Below are 21,850 nucleotides of genomic sequence, written 5' to 3'. Positions count from 1 at the left end.
AGCTCCCACACACAGCAATGTGATAATGACCAGATCAGATAATCAGTTTTAGTGATGTTGGTTGACGGATAAATATTGGCCCCAGGACACTGGGGAGAACTCCCCTGCTCTTCTTCGGAATTGTGCCAAGGGATCTTTTACGTCCACCTGAGAGAGCAGACGGGGCCTCGGTTTAACATCTCATCCGAAAGACGGCACCCCTGACAGTGCAGCCCTCCCTCAGTACTGCCCCTCCAACAGTGCACCGCTCCCTCAGTACTGCCCCTCCGACAGTGCGGCGCTCCCTCAGTACTGCCCCTCCGACAGTGCGGCACTCCCTCAGTACTGCCCCTCCGACAGTGCGCCGCTCCCTCAGTACTGCCCCTCCGACAGTGCGGCACTCCATCAGCACTACACTGGAGTGTCAGCCTAGATTTTTTTAGGTGCTCCAGTTCCTGGAGTAGGACTTGAACCACAACCTTCTGACTCAGAGGCGAGAGTGCTGCCCACTGACTGACACAGTAGTGGTGACTCAGTGTCTGAGATCAATAGATGTTAGGGCTCGAACGGGAACCAAGGGGTATGGGGATCGGGCGGATAAGTGGAGCTGAGGTCGAAGATCTTAGTGGACTCGAGGGGCCGCAAGGCCTACTGCTCCTAATTCTTTCTTATGTTCAATACATAACAGCAGGAAGTAAGCATTTATAGACAGGAAGTATGTGCAGACGTACGATTTTTAAAATAGTGTAGTGATTTATTTTAACAATTGATGGGGAAAATCAAGAACAAGTGAATATATCTGAATGGGTGATGTAAAAGTGAATTATAATTAGAGAGGGAAGAAACCTATGGAGTTTTCCTCCCAACAAAGATGGGAGGAAAAGCAATGTGTGAGGAGGACACAAAAAATCTGCAAAAGGACATAGACAGGCTAAGTGAGTGGGCAAAAATTTGGCAGATGGAGTATAATGTTGGAAAGTGTGAGGTCATGCACTTTGGCAGAAAAAAATCAAAGAGCAAGTTATTATTTAAATGGTGTAAGATTGTAAAGTGCCGCTGTACAGTGGGATCTGGGGGTACTTGTGCATGAAACACAAAAGATTAGTATGCAGGTACAGCAAGTGATCAGGAAAGCCAATGGTATCTTGGCCTTTATTGCAAAGGGGATGGAGTATAAAAGCAGGGAAGTCTTGCTACAGTTATATAAGGTATTGGTGAGACCACACCTGGAATACTGCGTGCAGTTTTGGTTTCCATATTTACGAAAGGATATACTTGCTTTGGAGGCAGTTCAGAGAAGGTTCACTCGGTTGATTCCGGGGATGAGGGGGTTGACTTATGAGGAAAGGTTGAGTAGGTTGGGTCTCTACTCATTGGAATTCAGAAGAATGAGAGGTGATCTTATCGAAATGTATAAGATTATGAGAGGGCTTGACAAGGTGGATGCAGAGAGAATGTTTCCACTGATGGGGGAGACTAGAACTAGGGGGCATGGTCTTAGAGTAAGTGCCACCCATTTAAAACTGAGATGAGGAGGAATCTCTTCTCTCAGAGGGTTGTAAATCTGTGGAATTCGCTGCCTCAGAGAGCTGTGGCAGCTGGGACATTAATTTAAGACAGAAATAGACAGTTTCTTAACCGATAAGGGAATAAGGGGTTATGGGGAGCGGGCGGGGAAGTGGAGCTGAGTCCATGATCGGATCAGCCATGATCTTTTTGAATGGCGGAGCAGGCTCGAGGGGCCAAATGGCCGACTCCTGCTCCTATTTCTTATGTTCTTTTTGATCTACATTGCATTTTGATGCAGTATCTTTGATTTATTTACCTGCAGCAGGTTCCTGTTAAATGAGCTACACTGACCCATCACAATTAAAATAATTCGAACATTTGATGTCCAGATTTAACTTTATCATTCTGTTTTTTTTTAATATAGAATTGTTCCACCTTCCCTCCGTCCCTCTCCATGCAGTGAGCTTCCTGGTTGCAGAGGTACTTCCAGCTCAGGGCTGGTGTGTCCAATCTCTGTGTCTACCCGGGTTACAAGGGGACATCTGGTGGAGCCTGGGGGGTTGGGGTCGGGGTGGGGGGGAACGGGTTAAGGAACATCATGGGCAAGCAATTAAACTATGTTTCATCTAGTTACGTGGAGAGACTGGAGAAGCTGGGGTTGTTCTCCTTCGAACAGGGATAGTTATGGGGAGATTTACGAAGGGGTTTTGATAGAGTAATCGGGAGAAACTGTTCCCAGGGGCAGGAGGGTCAGTAACCAGAGGGACACAGATTTAAGGCAATCAGCAAAAGAACCAGGGGGGGAGATGAGGAGAATTTATTTTACGCAGCGAGTTGTTGTGATCGGGAACGCGCTGCCTGAAAGGGCGGTGGGAGCAGATTCAATAGTAACTTTCAAACCGGGAATTGGATAAATGCGTGAAAAGGAAATAAGTTGCCGGGCTGTGGGGAAAGAGCGGGGGGAGTGGGACTGATTGGATCGCTCTGTCACAGAGCCGGCACAGGCTCGATGGGCCCAACGGCCTCCTCCTGTGCCGTATGATTTTATAGACAAATTGGTGTCTTAACGCAGTGCTATCTTTGCCCAGTTGTACCTCACTGTCAGCGGGCGATCCAACGATCCTGAAAGTTAGGCTGGAGGACGCTGAAAAAAATGGCCACCAAAGTTACATTACTGAGGAGTCCGGAGGAGCAGAATTGCCTCTACAAAAGTACTCCCCCAGCACCTCCCCCCCACCCCCCACCCACCACTCCACTTCACCAATATTTATCCCTCAACCAACATCAGTATCAGGCAGATTATCTTGTTCATGACCTCCTTGCTGTTTGTGGGATTGTGCTGCGCTGTGAGAACTCCCCTGCTCTTCTTCGAAATAGTACCACAGGATCTTTCACATGGGCGGCAAACTGGCTTCTGAGTCAGAAGATTGTGGGTTCACATCCTACTCCAGGGACTTTCAGCAGATTCCAGGCTGACACTCCAGTGCAGTACTGAGGGAGTGCCGCACTGTCAGAGGGGCAGTACTGAGGGAGTGCTGCACTGTCAGAGGGGCAGTACTGAGGGAGTGCTGCACTGTCAGAGGGGCAGTACTGAGGGAGTGCTGCACTGTCAGAGGGGCAGTACTGAGGGAGTGCTGCACTGTCAGAGGGGCAGTACTGAGGGAGCGCCGCACTGTCGGAGGGGCAGTACTGAGGGAGTGCTGCACTGTCAGAGGGGCAGTACTGAGGGAGCGCCGCACTGTCGGAGGGGCAGTACTGAGGGAGTGCTGCACTGTCAGAGGGGCAGTACTGAGGGAGTGCTGCACTGTCAGAGGGGCAGTACTGAGGGAGCGCTGCACTGTCGGAGGGGCAGTACTGAGGGAGTGCTGCACTGTCAGAGGGGCAGTACTGAGGGAGTGCTGCACTGTCAGAGGGGCAGTACTGAGGGAGCGCCGCACTGTCAGAGGGGCAGTACTGAGGAGTGCTGCACTGTCAGAGGGGCAGTACTGAGGGAGCGCCGCACTGTCGGAGGGGCAGTACTGAGGGAGTGCTGCACTGTCAGAGGGGCAGTACTGAGGGAGCGCCGCACTGTCGGAGGGGCAGTACTGAGGGAGTGCTGCACTGTCAGAGGGGCAGTACTGAGGGAGTGTCACACTGTCGGAGGGGCAGTACTGAGGGAGCCTTCACTGTCGGAGGGGCAGTACTGAGGGAGCACCGCACTGTCGGAGGGGCAGTACTGAGGGAGCACCGCACTGTCGGAGGGGCAGTACTGAGAGAGTGCTGCACTATCAGAGGGGCAGTACTGAGGGAGCGCCGCACTGTCGGAGGGGCAGTCCTGAGGGAGCGCCGCACTGTCGGAGGGGCAGTACTGAGGGAGTGCCGCACTGTCAGAGGGGCAGTTCTGAGGGAGCGCCGCACTGTCGGAGGGGCAGTACTGAGGGAGCGTTGCACTGTCGGAGGGGCAGTACTGAGGGAGTGTCGCACTGTCGGAGGGGCAGTACTGAGGGAGCGTTCACTGTTGGAGGAGCAGTACTGAGGGAGCGCTGCACTGTCGGAGGGGCAGTGCTGAGAGAGTGCTGCACTGTTGGAGGGGCGGTACTGAGAGAGTGCTGTACTGTCGGAGGGGCAGTGCTGAGGGAGTGCTGCACTGTTGGAGGTACCGTCTTTCGGATGAGACATTAAACCGAGGCCCCGTCTGCCCTCTAGGTGGATGTAAAAGATCCCACGGCACTATATCGAAGAAGAGCATGGGAGTTATCGCTGGTGTCCTGGGGCCAATATTTATCCCTCAATCAACATAACAAAAACAGATTATCTGGTCATTATCACATTGCTGTGTGTGGGAGCTTGCTGTGCGCAAATTGGCTGCCGTGTTTCCCACATTACAACAGGGACTACACTCCAAAAATATTTAATAGGCTGTAAAGAGCTTTGAGTGATCCGGTGTTTGTGAAAGGTGCTACATAAATGCAAGTCTTTCCCTCACATCTACCTGAGAGGGCAGACGGGGCCTCGGTTTAATATCTCATCTGAAAGACGGTACCTCCAACAGCGCAGCGCTCCCTCAGTACTGCCCCTCCGACACTCTCTCAGTACTGCCCCTCTGACAGTACTGCACTGGAGAGTCAGCCTAGATTTTTGTGCTCAAGTCCATGGAGTGGGATTTGAACCCAGAACCATCTTGACTTGGAGGCGAGAGTGCTGCCCACTGAGCCATGGCTCTACCAGCTTGAGAGCGACAGAACACGGTGCATGTGGTTCTGGGTCGGGAGGGCCAGGTGGATTCGCGGAATATATTCAGTGCAGGTACTTTGCCTGAAAATCGGTTAAGTGACAGAATTGCGCCTGGTACCAGTGCGGCTGTACAGAGGGAGCAGAGAGGACACTGCGTAAGGTTTAAAATTCTGAATCCCATTTGGTTCGGAATGACTGGAACTTGTGTTTAAATTTAATACATGGCATCGCTCCTCCAGGTAGCCACAGTGACGACCAATATTTGTGGACAAATATTCATCTAACCCGCTGAACGATCCAATCCCCTCCGAGTCTTCTACTTCGATTAGCGATAACTAGCATTCACGTTGGAAACACAAGTGTTTTCGGACACTTTTGTGATGCCGTTTGCGATAACGTGATTTGTGACTTGCTGGTGTTCCCGCTCAGTGATATTGTCACAATCCCGCCCAGTTTTGTCATGCAGTTGCCTGTCCCCGGGTGGGATTCATGCATGAGCTGATCAGCAGGCTCACCTCCCGGACTGCCTACGCACTGGGGGATTAGTCGCTGGTGCTCACGGATAATCTTGAGCAGACTTATTTGTGTCTGCAAGCACGTGGTTTGCTCAGGTTGTTTCAGGCTGGGAGGGGCGGAGCGGCGGGGTGAGTGGCTCTGTTCTCTGACCGTCGTGAATACCGTCTGACGTCAGGAGGGCCTCCCCGGCCTATTGCGTCCCAGCCTTTGCAGCCCAACCCTGTCACATCCCGACACGTCAATCTGCCTCAAGTCAGCCCAGCTCAGATTAGCTTGCTGACAGCCCGGGACACAGCGGACCTTTCAAGGACAAGGAGCGTTGACAATGCGAGGCCACCATTGTGAGATTGCTGCGGCCCGATACCTTTACCGTCGAGGGAGAACGATGAACGAGGGCCCAAATGCAGCCAGCCCCCAAAGACGAGCTTAGTGCACACCACACTCCTCAGGAAAAATGCAACCAATCTTTTTTCCTCTTCTATTATTACAGAATGGAAGATGAGGCAGTGCTGGACAGAGGGGCCTCCTTCATCAAACATGTCTGTGACGCAGAAGAAGTGGCGGGTATGTAAATTAAAGTTTCTCTCTGTTTCACTCGCTCGTAATAGACACCCGAAGGTTGGCCGGACTCCTCATCGTAGGCAGTCCCTCGGAATCGAGGAAGACTTGCTTCCACACTAAAAGTGAGTTCTCAGGTGGCTGAACAGTCCAATACGAGAACCACAGTCCCTGTCACAGGTGGGACAGACAGTGGTTGAGGGTAAGGGAGGGTGGGACTGGTTTGCCGCACGCTCCTTCCGCTGCCTGCGCTTAGTCTCTGCATGCTCTCGGCGACGAGACTCGAGGTGCTCAGCGCCCTCCCGGATGCACTTCCTCCATTTAGGGCGGTCTTTGGCCAGGGACTCCCAGGTGTCGGTGGGGATGTTGCACTTTATCAGGGAGGCTTTGAGGGTGTCCTTGTAACGTTTCCTCTGCCCACCTGGGGCTCGCTTGCCGTGTAGGAGTTCCGAGTAGAGCGCTTGCTTTGGCTGGTCTGTTACAACACTGACTACACTTCCACGTTGACCGTGAAGCACGCTGGGAGTTCCTGAGGTGGTGAAAGGCACTATAGAAATGCATGTTCTTGCCGCCTTTCTCTGCAGATCGAGAGCCCCGAGGTACTGGGTTAATCTGACCAGTGAGTCTGCAGGCTTCCATACAGACCAGTTTATTCTCGCTTTGAGTTGATAGGAACAGGAGGAGGCCATTCAGCCCCTCGAGCCTGTTCCACCATTCAGTGAGATCATGGCTGATCTGTGACCTAACTCCATCACCATCATCATAGGCAGTCCCTCGGAGTCGAGGAAGACTTGCTTCCACTCTAAAAGTGAGTTCTCAGGTGGTTGTACAGTCCAATAGGGGAACCACAGTCCCTGTCACAGGTGGGACAGACAGTGGTTGAGGGTAAGGGAGGGTGGGACTGGTTTGCCGCACACTCCTTCCGCTGCCTGCGCTTGGTTTCTGCATGCTCTCGGCGACGAGACTCGAGGTGCTCAGCGCCCTCCCGGATGCACTTCCTCCACTTAGGGCGGTCTTTGGCCAGGGACTCCCAGGTGTCATGGCTGATCTGTGACCTAACTCCATATACCCGCCTTTGCCCCATATCCGTTAATACTTTTGGTTAACAAAAATCCATCAATCCCTGATTCACATTAACGATTGACCCAGCATCAACTGTCCATTGCGGGAGAGAGTTCCAAACCTCTACCACCCTCTGTGTGTAGAGGTGTTTCCTAATTTCACTCCTGAAAGGTCTGACTCTACTGTTTAGACTCTGTCCCTAGTCCCAGACTCCCCAACGAGCGGGAATAGTCTCTCTCGATCTAACCTAGATAAACAAGTTTGCTGTAATATTGAACAAGAACTTGCATTTATATAGCGTCTTTAACGTAGTAAAACGCCCCAAGGTGTTTCACAGGAGCAATTATCAGACAAAATTTGACACCGAGCCACATAAAGAGAAATTAGGACAGGTGACCAAAAGTTTGGTCAGAGGGGTAGGTTTTGATGAGCGTCTTAAAGGAGGAGGGAGAGGTGGAGAGGTTTAGGGAGGGAGTTCCAGAGCTTGGGGCCCAGGCAACTGAAGGCACGGCCACCGATGGTGGAGCGATGGAAATCGGGGGATGTGCAAGAGATGGAATTGGAGGGGTGCAGGATTTTGGGGTGTTGTAGGCAACCTTCCCTTTAATCTGCATGACCCCCACCCACCCCCCAAAAAAATCAGAGGGAACTTTGAATGTAGGAAGTTACAGAGATTGGGAGGGGGCGAGGCCATAGAGGGCTTTGAAGACGAGGATGAGAATTCTAAAATCGAAGCGTTGCTGGACTGGGAGCCAATGGAGGTCAGTGAGCACAAGGACAGGGGCAATACTTGGATATATTAATACTCATCAACGAATCAAGGATTTTCCATTTCTCAATGCCCCGTTCGCTCTCTTGTTATTAAAATAACTGGCCCTCACTCTCCCACCCTCCGAGCTATTGCGTGTTTGGCTGGTTGAACTGTAATTACGATTGTTCAGGGATAGTGCACAGTACATTGATCTTCTGGCACCTTGTGCTGCATTGTATACACACCATGTGTTGTCCTGGGGGAGGTGTGTTTATAACTCCGGGGCATCCGGCCCTGATCAACGGCAGAATTCAGTCAAAATATTCCAGATACCTGCTTATTACATCAAGTCTACAGCAGAGAAACAGGCCAGGTCTACGCTGGCGTTAATGCTCCACACCAGCCCCCTCCCACCCCTCTCCATCTCACCCCATAACCATATCCTTCTATTCCTTTCTCCCTCATGTGTTTATCCAGCTTCCCCTTAAATGCATCTACGCTATTCGCCCCAAACCATTTCCTGTGGCAAAGACCGCCCTAAGTGGAGGAAGTGCATCCGGGAGGGCGCTGAGCACCTCGAGTCTCGTCGCCGAGAGCATGCAGAAACCAAGCGCAGGCAGCGGAAGGAGCGTGCGGCAAACCAGACTCCCCACCCACCCTTTCCCTCAACCACTGTCTGTCCCACCTGTGACAGGGAGTGTGGCTCTCATATTGGACTGTTCAGCCTCTTAAGGACTCATTTTTAGAGTGGAATTAAGTATTCCTCGATTCCGAGGGACTGTCTATGATGATCCCTGTAGCAGCGAGTTCCACATTCTCACCATTCTCTGGGTAAAGAAGTTTCTCCTGAATTCCCCATTGGGTTTATTCGTGACAGTCTTATATTTATGGCCCTCTAGTTCTGGTCTCCCCCACAAGGGGAAACATTTTCTCTACGACTACCCTCTCAAAACCCTTCATAATCTTAAAGACCTCACTCAGATCACCCCTCAGCCTCCTTTTCTAGAGAAAAGTGCCCCAGCCCGTTCAATCTTCCCTGATAGTTATGACCTCTCGGTTCTCGTATCATCTTTGTAAATCTTTTTTGTACCTTCTCTAGTGCCTCTGCATCCATTTTTGTAATATGAGAAATGTGCACAGTACTCATTAGTGTGATCTAACCACAGTTCGGTACACGTTCAACATAACTTTCTCTGCTTTTCATTCTATCCCTCTAGAAATGAACCCCAGTGTTAAATTAGTGTTCATTAACTCAGTCTTAGAGGACATTTCATTTCTCCAAACCCCGTTCCCTGACAAGAGACAGCGGTTTTTCAGCTCTGATGATTTGGACACTAATGATGGCAAACTCTCCCTGTGCACCTACCACCCAATAATCGGGAAAAGGCACCACTTCACTTGCTGGACCAGTAAAAGAAAGAAAGATTTGCATTTATATAGCGCCTATCACGACCACCGGACGTCCCAAAGCGCTTTACAGTCAATGAAGTACTTTTTGAAGTGTAGCCACTGTTGTAATGTGGGAAACGTGGCAGCCAATTGCTTCCACAAACAGCAATGTGATAATGACCGGATAATCTGTATTAATATTACGTTGATTGAGGGATAAATCGGACACCGGGGAGATCTCCCCTGCTCATCTTTAAATAGTTCCATGGGATCTTTTACGTCCACTTAAGAGAACAGACGGTGCCTCGGTTTAATGTCACATCTGAAAGATGGCACCTCTGATAGTGCGGCACTCCCTCAGCACTGCCCCTCCAACAGTGTGGCACTCCCTCAGTACTGCCCCTCCAACAGTGTGGCACTCTCTCAGTACTGCCCCTCCAACAGTGTGGCACTCCCTCAGTACTGCCCCTCCGACAGTGCGGCGCTCCCTCAGCACTGCCCCTCCGACAGTGCGGCGCTCCCTCAGCACTGCCCCTCCAACAGTGCGGCACTCCCTCAGTACTGCCCCTCCGACAGTGCGGCGCTCCCTCAGCACTGCACTGGGAATGTCAGCCTAGATTTTTGTGCTCAAGGCTCTGGAGTGGGACTATGAACCCACAACCTTCTGACTCAGAGGCAAGGGTGCTGCCCACTGAGCCACAGCTGACACTCTATTGACTCGAGTCAATTCAGTGGGAATTAAATGCCGGTTCTCCGGAGAGAGAACACAAACTCCAGGATAGTTGTTGGGAGTTTTCATGATCCGTTATTTTGATATTGATGAGCATAAGCACTGTGCAGTTATTTTTCCTAATATGAGGTCCTAGCTAGGCTGAGTGCCATGACTAGTATTGGAAGCCAGCAGAGCTAAACACCGATTTCTATTTTTAACCCCAGTAAATCCAATTCTGATGTGTTGAGCCTGGTATCCATGAGTCTCATCGGCCTTATGAACTTGGCTTCTTGGCAGTTCTGCTCCCGATCCTGGCCTGTATCTGGCTGGTCTTTTATCACACCACTCACTGATACCTGCTGCTTCCTTCCAATGTGCTGTGTCTCTGATCTTTGAACACATTATTCTATATTGGGCCCTACTAGCCTCCGAGATCTCTGCCCTCCTCCCATTTTGGCATCTTGCGCATCCCCGGTTTTGGTTGTCCCACCATTGGCGTCCGTGTCTTCAGCTGCCTGGGCCCCAAGCTCTGGAACTCCCTCCCTAAACCTCTCTACCTCTCTCTCCTCCTTTAAGACGCTCCTTAAAACCGACCTCTTTGACCCAGCTTTTGGTCATCTGTCCTGGTATTGGTGAGGTCACACCTGGAGGACTGCGTACAATTTTGGATATACTTGCATTGGAGGCTGTTCAGAGAAGGTTCACTCGGTTGATTTCGGAGATGAGGGGGTTGACTTATGAGGGAAGGTTGAGTAGGTTGGGCCGATACACATTGGAGTTCAGAAGAATGAGAGGTGATCTTATCGAAACGTATAAGATTCTGAGGGGGCTCGACAAGGTGGATGCAGAGAGGATATTTCCACTCATAGGGGAAACTAAAATTAGGGGACATAGTCTCAGAATAAGGTGCCACCCATTTAAAACTGAGATGAGGAGGAATTTCTTCTCTCAGAGGGTTGTAAATCTGTGGAATTCTCTGCCCCAGAGAGCTGTGGAGGCTGGGTCATTGAATATATTTAAGGTGGAGATAGACAGATTTTTGAGCGATAAGGGAGTGAAGGGTTATGGGGAGTGGGCAGGGAAGTGGAGCTAAGTCCATGATCAGATCAGCCATGATCTTATTGAATGGCGGAGCAGGCTCAAGGGGCCGAATGGCCTACTCCTGCTCCTATTTCTTTTGTTCTTATATCTCTATGGCTTAGTGTCAACATTGTTATTGATAATGGTCCTCTGAAGCTCTAAGGAGAATAACCCCAGCTTCTCCAGTCTTACGTAACCTGCACAGTAGACTATCCATTTCAGCAGACAGTGCTGGGTAGCTGTAAACATATTGCCTGACGTCGTCACGATAGACACTTTGAGGCCAAGTGGACACATCCTAGCCCCATTTAACAATGCTTTTGTTGTTAGAATTTTCTGCAATTTCTTTTGCAGTCGCTCGCAGTTTACATCACAACACTGATCCAATGAATTGGTTTTTACCGTACATACTTAGCGAACTGTGTACAGTTCTGGTCGCCATATTATAAAAAGTATATAGAGGCACTGGAGAGGGTGCAGAGAAGATTTACAACGATGATATGCAGAACTACGAGGGTATACATTTCAGAAAAGGATGAACAGGCTGGGTCTCCTTTCTCTTGAAAAAAAGAAGGCTGAGGGGTGACCTAATAGAGGTCTTTAAAATGAAAGGTTTTGATAGAGTGCATACAGAGAGAGTGTTTCCACTTGTGGGAAAGAGCGTAACTAGAGGCCATCAATATAAGATAGTCACCCAGAAATCCAATGGGGAATTCAGAAGAAACTTCTTTACCCAGAGAGCGGTGAGAATGTGGAACTCGCTGCCATAGGGAGGGGTTGAGGCGAATAGTATCGATGTATTTAAGGGGAGGCTGGACAAGCACATGGGGGAGAATGGAATAGAGGGTTATGCTGGTAGATTTAGATGAGGAAAGACTGGAGGAGGCTCGAGTGGAGCATTTGAGTATAGGAGCAGGGGGGTCTTATTGCAGTTGTATAGGGCCTTGGTGAGGCCACATCTGGAATATTGTGTACAGTTTTGGTCTCCTAATCTGAGGAAGGACATTCTTGGTATTGAGGGAGTGCAGCAAAGGTTCACAGACTGATTCCCGAGATGGCAGGACTGACATATGAAGAAAGACTGGATCGACTAGGCTTATATTCACTGGAATTTAGAAGAATGAAAGAGGATCTCATAGAAACATATAAAATTCTGACGGGATTGTACAGGTTAGATGCAGGAAGAATGTTCCCGATGTTGGGGAAGTCCAGAACCAGGGGTCACAGTCTAAGGATAAGGGGTAAGCCATTTAGGACTGAGATGAGGAGAAACTTCTTCACTCAGAGAGTGGTGAACCTGTGGAATTCTCTACCACAGGAAGTTGTTGAGGCCAGTTCGTTAGATATATTCAAAAGTTAGTTAGATGTGGCCCTTACAGCTAAAGGGATCAAGGGGTTATGGAGAGAAAGCAGGAATGGGGTACTGAAGTTGCATGATCAACCATGATCATATTGAATAATGGCGCAGGCTCGAAGGGCTGAATGGCCTGCTCCTGCACCTATTTTCTATGGTTCTACGTTTCTATAAATGCCGGCATGGACTGGTTGGGCCGAATGGCCTGTTTCTGTGCCGTATATCTGGTGTAATCCTACCTTAAAGTTCTGCACATGCGGGATAACGAGCATTTGGGGCTTTTCCACCAGTGCTGTGTGCTCTCTGAAAGAAAGGACTTGCATTTCTACAGCACCTTTCACAACCTCAGGACATCCCAAAGCAGTTTACTGCCAATGAAGTGCTTTTTGAAGTGTGGTCACTGTTGCAATGTGGGAAATGCGGCATCTAATTTGTGCACAGCAAGCTGCCACAAACAGCAATGTGATAATGAGTAGATAATTGTTTTTTTTTAGTCACGTTGGTTGAGGGATAATTGTTGGCCCCAGAACACCGGGGAGAACTCCCCCTGCTCTTCTTCGAAATCATTCACATCCACCTGCGAGGGCAGACGGGGCCTTGGTTTAACGTCTCATTCGAAAGACGGCCCCTCTGCAGCCTTGGGGTTAGTTTGAGAAGCTAATGCCTGTGTCAGCTTCCTGTCTCTGCTGTATCACTGGAGGTGTTAATTTGTTTAAAGTTTATTGGTAAACATCATCATCATAGGCGGTCCTTCGTGTCGAGGATGACTCGTTTCCACACCAAAAAGGATGAGTTCACAGGTGTTCCAATGAAGGACCTAATATTCCAGATCCCGAACTACATCCTGAAGGGTGGAAGATGCCTGTGCTTGGATTTTTTTAACGTGGGGTGACCGTTGCACACCAGACACCACACGGGGCTTGACAGAGCGAGGTCTGGGTCCAGTGACAAGGGTTAACCAGGACGACTGGAGACCTGCTCTGCTGCACGGACCCAGTGTGCACACATATCACAGTGTGGGCTGGGCCCGTGCTGCCCCTGGGCCCTCGGCTCTTCTGGGCCCCGTACCCTCATTCGCTGCACCACCGCTGTGTTTGGGCCCCGCTGTAACACTGCTGGTAAAATAGCGGAGAATGAAATCTGGACAGAATGTGTTACGTATGCGTCCAATACGCAATCTGACCGCAAGCTCTGAGCACGTGCCATCGAAAAATAGAGTCCTACAGCACAGAAGGAGGCCATTCGTCTCTTTGGAAGAGCGATCCAATTAGTCCCACTCCCCCCTGCTCTGCAGATTTTTCATCAGCAGTGGAAACAGTTTTTCCCTGTCTATCAAAACCCCTCATAATTTTGAACTCGCCTATCAAATCTCCCCTTCCCCTCCTCTGCTCGAAGGAGAACAATCCCAGCTTCTCCGGTCTCTCCATGTAACTGAAGCCCCTCATCCCTGGGACCGTTCTTGTCAATCTCCTCCGCCCCCTCTCCCAAGGCCTTGACATCCTTCCTAAAGTGCGGTGCCCAGAATGATCCACTTTGGTAGGAAAAACACGAGGACAAAGTATTATTTAAATGGTGATGGCTCAGGAAGTGTGGATGTACAGAGGGACCTGGGTGTCCTTGTACACCAGTCATTGAAAGCAAACATGCCGGTGCAGCAAGCAGTTAGGAAGGCAAATGGTATGTTGGCCTTCATTGCAAGAGGATTTGAGTACAGGAGCAAGGATGTCTTACTACAGTTATACAGGGCCTTGGTGAGACCACACCTGGAGTATTGTGTGCAGTTTTGGTCTCCTTACCTAAGAAAGGATATACTTGCCATAGAGGGAGTGCAGCGAAGGTTCACCAGACTGATTCCTGGGATGGCAGGACTGTCGTATGAGGAGAGATTGGGTTGACTAGACCTGTATTCACTAGAGTTTAGAAGAATGAGAGGGGATCTCATAGAAATGTATAAAATTCTGACGGGGTTACATAGAAACATAGAAAATAGGTGCAGGAGTAGGCCATTCAGCCCTTCGAGCCTGCACCACCATTCAATAAGATCATGGCTGATCATTCACCTCAGTACCCCTTTCCTGCTTTCTCTCCATACCTCTTGAACCCTTTAGCTGTAAGGGCCTTATCTAACTCCCCCTTGAATATATCCAATGAACTGGCATCAACAACTCTCTCTGGTAGAGAATTTCACAGGTTAACAACTCTCTGAGTGAAGAAGTTTCTCCTTATCTCAGTCCTAAATGGCTTAGCCCTAACCCTTAAACTGTGTCCCCTGGTTCTGGACTTCCCCAACGTCAGGAACATTCTTCCTGCATCTAAGCTGTCCAGTCCCGTCAGAATTTTATATGTTTCTATGAGATCCCCTCTCATCCTTCTAAACTCCAATGAATACAGGCCCAGTCGATCCAGTCTCTCTTCATATGTCAGTCTTGCCATCCCAGGAATCAGTCTGATGAACCTTCGCTGCACTCCCTCAATAGCAAGAACGTCCTTCCTCAGATTAGGAGACCAAAACTGAACACAATATTCCAGGTGAGGCCTCACTAAGGCCCTGTACAACTGCAGTGAGACCTCCCTGCTCCTATACTCAAATCCCCTAGTTATGAAGGCCAACATACCATTTGCCTTCTTCACCGCCTGCTGTACCTGCATGCCAACTTTCAATGACTGATGTACCATGACACCCATGTCTCGCTGCACCTCTCCTTTTCCTAAGCTGCCACCATTCAGATAATATTCTGCCTTCGTGTTTTTGCCACCAAAGTGGATAACCTCACATTTATCCACATTATACTGCATCTGCCATGTGTTTTCCCACTCACCTAACCTGTCCAAGTCACCCTGCAGCCTTTTAGCCTCACAGCTCACACTGCCACCCAGCTTAGTGTCATCTGCATACTTGGAGATGTTACACTCAATTCCCTCATCCAAATCATTAATGTATATTGTAAATAGCTGGGGTCCCAGCACTGAGCCCTGCGGTAACCCACTAGTCACTGCCTGCCATTCTAAAAAGGACCCGTTTATCCCGACTCTCTGCTTCCTGTCTGCCAACCAGTTCTCTATCCACGTCAGTACATTACCCCCAATACCATGTGCTTTAATTTTGCACACCAATCTCTTGTGTAGGACCTTGTCAAAAGACTTTTGAAAGTCCAAATACACCACATCCACTGGTTCTCCCTTGTCCACTCTACTAGTTACATCCTCAAAACATTCTAGAAGATTTGTCAAGCAGGATTTTCCTTTCATAAATCCATGCTGACTTGGGCCGATCCCGTCACTGCTTTCCAAATGTGTTGCTATTTCATCTTTAATAATTGATTCCAACATTTTCCCCACTACCGATGTCAGGCTAACTGGTCTATAATTACCCGTTTTCTCTCTCCTTCCTTTCTTAAAATGTGGTGTTACATTAGCTACCCTCCAGTCCATAGGAACTGATCCAGAGTCGATAGACTGTTGGAAAATAATCACCAATGCATCCACTATTTCTAGGGCTACTTTCTTAAGTACTCTGGGATGCAGACTATCAGTCCCTGGGGATTTATCGGCCTTCAATCTCATCAATTTCCCTAACAGCATTTCCCGCCTAATAAGGATTTCCTTCAGTTCCTCCTTCTCACTAGACCCTCGGTCTCCTAGAATTTCGTGGAGGTTATTTGTGTCTTCCTTTGTGAAGACAGAACCAAAGTACTTGTTTAACTGGTCCTCCATTTCTTTGTTCCCCATTATAAATTCACCTGAATCTGACTGCAAGGGACCTATGTTTGTTTTCACTAATCTTTTTCTTTTCACATATCTATAGAAGTTTTTGCAGTCAGGTTTTATGTTCCCAGCAAGTTTCCTCTCATACTCTATTTTCCCCCTCCTAATTAAACCCTTTGTCCTCCTCTGCTGTATTACAAAATTCTCCCAGTCCTCAGGTCTGCTGCTTTTTCTGGCCAATTTCTATGCCTCTTCCTTGGATTTAACACTATCCTTAATTTCTCTTGTTAGCTATGGTTGAGCCACCTTCCCCGTTTTATTTTTACTCCAGACAGGGATGTACAATTGTTGAATTTCATCCATGTGATCTTTAAATGTTTGCCATTGCCTATCCACCGTCAACCCTTTAAGTATCACTCGCCAGTCTATTCTAGCCAATTCATGTCTCATACCATCAAAGTTACCTTTCCTTAAGTTCAGGACCCTAGTCTCTGAATTAACTGTGTCACTCTCCATCGTAATAAAGAATGCTACCATATTATGGTCACTCTTCCACAAGGGGCCTCGACAACAAGATTGCTAATTAGCCCTTTCTCATTACACATCACCCAGTCGAGGATGGCCAGCCCTCTGGTTTGTTCCTCGACATATTGGTCTAGAAAACCAACCCTAATACACTCCAGGAAATCCTCCTCCACCACATTGCTACCAGTTTGGTTAACCCAATCAATATGTAGATTAAAGTCGCCCTTGATAACTGCTGTACCTTTATTGCACACATCTCTTATTTCTTGTTTGATGCTGTCCCCAACCTCACTACTACTGTTTGGTGGTCTGTACACAACTCGCACTAGCATTTTCTGCCCTTTGGTATTCCGTAGCTCCACCCATATCGATTCCACATCATCCAAGTTAATAACGTTACTTACTATTGCATTAATTTTGTCTTTAACCAGCAATGCCACCCCACATCCTTTTCCTTTCTGTCTATCTTTCCTAAATTTTGAATACCCTTGGATGTTGAGTTCCCAGCCTTGGTCACCCTGGAGCCATGTCTCTGTGATGCCAATTACATCATATACATTAACTGCTATCTGCGCGGTTAATTCGTCCACCTTATTCCGAATATTCCTCGCATTGAGGCACAGAGCCTTCAGGCTTGTCTTTTTAACACCCTTTGCCCCTTTAGAATTTTGTTGTAATTTGGCCCTTTTTGCTTTTTGCCTTGGGTTTCTCTGCCCTCCACTTTTACTTTTCTTCTTTCTATCTTTTGCTTCTGTCCCCATTCTACTTCCCTCCGTCTCCCTGCATAGGTTCCCATCCCCCTGCCATATTATTTTAACTCCTCCCCAAGAGCAATAGCAAACACTCCCCGGGGACATTGGTTCCGGTCCTGCCCAGGTGCAGACCGTCCGGTTTGTACTGGTCCCACCTCACCCAGAACCGGTTCCAATGTCCCAGGAATTTGAATCCCTCCCTTCTGCACCACTGCTCAAGCCACGTATTCATCTGAGCTATCCTGCGATTCCTACTCTGACTAGAACGTGGCACTGGTAGCAATCCTGAGATTACTACTTTTGAGGTCCTACTTTTTAATTTAACTCCTAGCTCCCTAAGTTCGTCTTGTAGGACCTCATCCCGTTTTTTTACTTATAACATTGGTACCTATATGCACCACGACAACTGGCTGTTCACCCTCCCTCTTCAAAATGTCCTGCACCTGCTCCAAGACATCCTTGACCCTTGCACCAGGGAGGCAACATACCATCCTGGAGTCTCGGTTGCGGCCGCAGAAACGTCTATCTATTCCCCTTACAATCGAATCCCCTATCACCATAGCTCTCCCACTCTTTTTCCTGCCCTCCTGTGCAGCAGAGCCACCCACGGTGCCATGAACTTGGCTGCTGCTGCTCTCCCCTGATGAGTCATTCCCCTCAACAGTACCCAAAGCGGTGTATCTGTTTTGCAGGGGGATGACCGCAGGGGACCCCTGCACTACCTTCCTTGCACTGCTCTTCCTGTTGGTCACCATCCTCTATCTGGCTGTGTACCCTTTACCTGTGGTGTGGACAACTCACAACATGCTATTCACGTCATTCTCAGCATTGTGGATGCTCCAGAGTGATTCCACCCGCAGCTCCAGTGCCGCAACGCGGTCTGTCAGGTGCTGCAGGTGGATGCACTTCCCGCACATGTAGTCGTCAGGGACACTGGAAGCGTCCCTGACTTCCCACATAGCACAGGAGGAGCATAACACATGTCTGAGCTCTCCTGCCATGATTTATCCCCTAGATTAACTTAATTTGGCAACAACAATGCTGAAAGGTTACTTACTGATAAAGAAAAGAAAAAGAAAAGCTATTCAGCAATCACTTACCCCCTTGGTTGGATAGACTGGAAGTGGGGAGGATGTTTCCCCGGGGCTGGGAAGTCTAGAACAAGGGATCACAGTCTCAGGATACGGGGTAGGAAATTTAGGACCGAGATGAGGAGAAATGTTTTCACTCAGAGGGAGGTGAACCTGTGGGATTCTCTACCACAGAAGGCTGTGGAGGCCAAATCACTGAATATATTTAAGAGGGAGATAAATAGATATCTGGAAACAAAAGGCATCAAGGGGTATGGGGAAAAAGTGGGAATATGATGTTGAGATAGAGGATCAGCCATGATCATATTGAATGGCAGTGCAGGCTCGAAGGGCCGAATGGCCTACTACTGCTCCTATTTTCTATGTTTCTAATTGGACAAGTACTCCAGCTGGGGTACCAGTGTTTTATACAGGGTTCATCATAACTTCCTTGCTTTTGTACTCGATGGAGGAGAGATTGGGTGAATCCGCGCCTCCCGTGAGCGCCCCGAGGGGGGGTCGAATGCCTTTGCGACCGGGCGCGGCGCTGCCATCGATTCCCTGCCACATGGGGCGGGAGTTGAGCTGAGGCGCTCTGGCGTTGCGTGCCCGATCTCCTGCGCCCGGAGACCGCGACGTCATGGCCGCGCGCGTCGCCCCGGTAACTTCCTCCCGGACCCGAAATTGACTTCCGTCCCCTGCAGCTTCACCGGGCGAAACCACCAGCAGCTGCAGGGGGGGGGGAGGGGGCGTGGATCGGGTATCCGGCCACTACCCGGAGTGGGGGGGGGGAGAGGGGGTGTGGATCGGGTATCCGGCCACTACCCGGAGTGGGGGGGGGGGGGAGGGGGTGTGGATCGGGTATCCGGCCACTACCCGGAGTGGGGGGGGGGGGAGGGGGTGTGGATCGGGTATCCGGCCACTACCCGGAGTGGGGGGGGGGGGAGGGGGTGTGGATCGGGTATCCGGCCACTACCCGGAGTGGGGGGGGGGAGGGGGCGTGGATCGGGTATCCGGCCTCTACCCAGAGTGGGGGGGGGAGGGGGCGTGGATCGGGTATCCGGCCTCTACCCAGAGTGGGGGGGGGAGGGGGCGTGGATCGGGTATCCGGCCTCTACCCAGAGTGGGGGGGGGAGGGGGCGTGGATCGGGTATCCGGCCACTACCCGGAGTGGGGGGGGGGAGGGGGCGTGGATCGGGTATCTGGCCACTACCCAGAGAGGGGGGGGGGCGTGGATCGGGTATCCGGCCACTACCCGGAGTGGGGGGGGGGAGGGGGCGTGGATCGGGTATCCGGCCACTATTCGGAGTGGGGGGTGGAGGGGGCGTGGATCGGGTATCCGGCCACTACCCGGAGTGGGGGGGGGGGGGGAGGGGGTGTGGATCGGGTACCCGGCCACTACCCGGAGTGGGGGGGGGGGTGGGGGCGTGGATCGGGTATCTGGCCACTACCCGGAGTGGGGAGGGGGGGGGGCGTGGATCGGGTATCCGGCCACTACCCAGAGTGGGGAGGGGGGGGCGTGGATCGGGTATCCGGCCACTATCCGGAGTGGGGGGGGGGGGTAGGGGGCGTGGATCGGGTATCCGGCCACTACCCAGAGAGGGGGGGGGGCGTGGATCGGGTATCCGGCCACTACCCGGAGTGGGGGGGGAGAGGGGGCGTGGATCGGGTATCCGGCCACTACCCAGAGAGGGGGGGGGGCGTGGATCGGGTATCCGGCCACTACCCGGAGTGGGGGGGGGGGAGGGGGCGTGGATCGGGTATCCGGCCACTACCCGGGGTGGGGGGGGGAGGGGGCGTGGATCGGGTATCCGGCCACTACCCGGGGTGGGGGGGGGAGGGGGCGTGGATCGGGTATCCGGCCACTACACGGAGTGGGGGGGGGGAGGGGGCGTGGATCGGGTATCCGGCCACTACCCGGGGTGGGGGGGGGAGGGGGCGTGGATCGGGTATCCGGCCACTACCCGGGGTGGGGGGGGGAGGGGGCGTGGATCGGGTATCCGGCCACTACCCGGGGTGGGGGGGGGAGGGGGCGTGGATCGGGTATCCGGCCACTACCCGGAGTGGGGGGGGTGGGAGGGGGCGTGGATCGGGTATCCGGCCACTACCCAGAGTGGGGGGGGGGGGGGGGAGGGGACGTGGATCGGGTATCCGGCCACTACCCGGAGTGGGGGGGGGGGGAGGGGGCGTGGATCGGGTATCCGGCCACTACCCGGAGTGGGGGGGGGGGGAGGGGGCGTGGATCGGGTATCCCGCCACTACCCGGAGTGGGGGGGGGGGGGACGGTGGGGTGCAAACGTAAAGGCACGGTGGACGAGGTACGTACAACAAAAACGTTACCTTTCTCATTGCCGTTTTTTTTTGCATGTTCCTGCTCGCGGTTGTTCGGCCTGGCGCTCTGCTCGAGTGCTGGACTGATCGGGTGGGATCGCCGCTCCCTGGGTGGTCCAGGTCGGTCCCCTTCATATTGCACAGCCTGCAGTGGCGGCCCGCCCCTTTGAGGGAACGAAGGGCCCTTTGAACACGGCCCAATGAGCAGGGAACGGATGTCTCCGCCGCACCTGCTTCCATTAGCTCTCGAAGACACCCTCAAAGCCTCCCCGATAAAGTGCAACATCCCCACCGACACCTGGGAGTCCCTGGCCAAAGACCGCCCTAAGTGGAGGATGAGCATCCGGGAGGGCGCTGAGCACCTCGAGTCTCGTCGCCGAGAGCGTGCAGAAACCGAGCGCAGGCAGCGGAAGGAGCGTGCGGCAAACCAGTCCCACCCTCCCCTTCCCTCAACCACTGTCTGTCCCACCTGTGACAGGGTCTGTGGCTCTCGTATTGGACTGTGCAACCACCTGAGGACTCATGTGGAAGCAAGTCTTCCTCGATTCCGAGGGACTGCCTGTGATGAAGAAGGAAGTGCAGCCCCTGATTTAGCCCTCCACTTCCTTCCTGGAGCGCAGACGCAAATTATGGAAAAGTTTGAAATCGATAGCGCCTGCCGCTAACTTTTCAAACTGTTAATGGGCCGACGGTGAATTTGTCCCCTTTGTCTCTGTTTATAAAACCGAGGATCCTGGGCCCCTCATCGACTGGACCTGCCACCTGCTCAGACAGGCTACAAACCAGCACTGAAACACTCGGCACATCCATCAGAGGCAGGGAGCAGAGCCGTTAACGGAATTAATGTTCAACTTGCCACCTGAGTGTGACGGATTGGCCACCTGTTACAGTCTTTCGAAGTGTAGTCACTGTTGTAATGTGGGAAACGCGGCAGCCAACTTGTGCACAGCAAGCTCCCACACAGAGCAATGTGATAATGATCAGATCATTTGTTTTTTGTTATGCTGATTGAGGGATAAATATTGGCTTCAGGACACCGGGGAGAACTCCCCTGCACTTCTTCAAAATAGCGGCATGGTATTTTTTACGTCCATTTGAGAGAACAGACGGGGCCTCGGTTTAACGTCTCATCCAGAAAGACAGCCCCTCCGACAGTGCGGTGCTCCCTCAGTACTGCCCCTCCGACAGTGCGGCGCTCCCTCAGTACTGTCCCTCCGACAGTGCGGTGCTCCCTCAGTACTGCCCCTCCGACAGTGCGGCGCTCCCTCAGTACTGCCCCTCCGACAGTGCGGCGCTCCCTCAGTACTGCCCCTCGACAGTGCGGCACTCCCTCAGTACTGCCCC

General features: G+C 51.4%; 1 protein-coding gene across 5 annotated transcripts in view; it reads left to right on the top strand.

Moving 5' to 3' along the window:
• Positions 1 to 21,850, top strand: part of LOC139250615 (electrogenic sodium bicarbonate cotransporter 1-like) — a 245,188-nt gene that overhangs the window by 12,030 nt on the left and 211,308 nt on the right. For all 5 annotated transcript variants that reach the window (XM_070873017.1, XM_070873015.1, XM_070873016.1 and 2 more), the window contains exon 2: positions 5,708 to 5,781. In XM_070873017.1, coding sequence (XP_070729118.1) covers positions 5,709 to 5,781 — 73 coding nt within the window. In that variant the 5' untranslated portion in view covers position 5,708. The remainder of the gene's footprint in view (positions 1 to 5,707; positions 5,782 to 21,850) is intronic.

This window comes from Pristiophorus japonicus, chromosome 2, assembly GCF_044704955.1.
Source record: "Pristiophorus japonicus isolate sPriJap1 chromosome 2, sPriJap1.hap1, whole genome shotgun sequence".
Lineage (NCBI taxonomy): Eukaryota > Metazoa > Chordata > Chondrichthyes > Pristiophoridae > Pristiophorus > Pristiophorus japonicus.
Note: the sequence above shows the minus strand (reverse complement) of the source record. Positions and strands in the feature narration are given on the sequence as shown.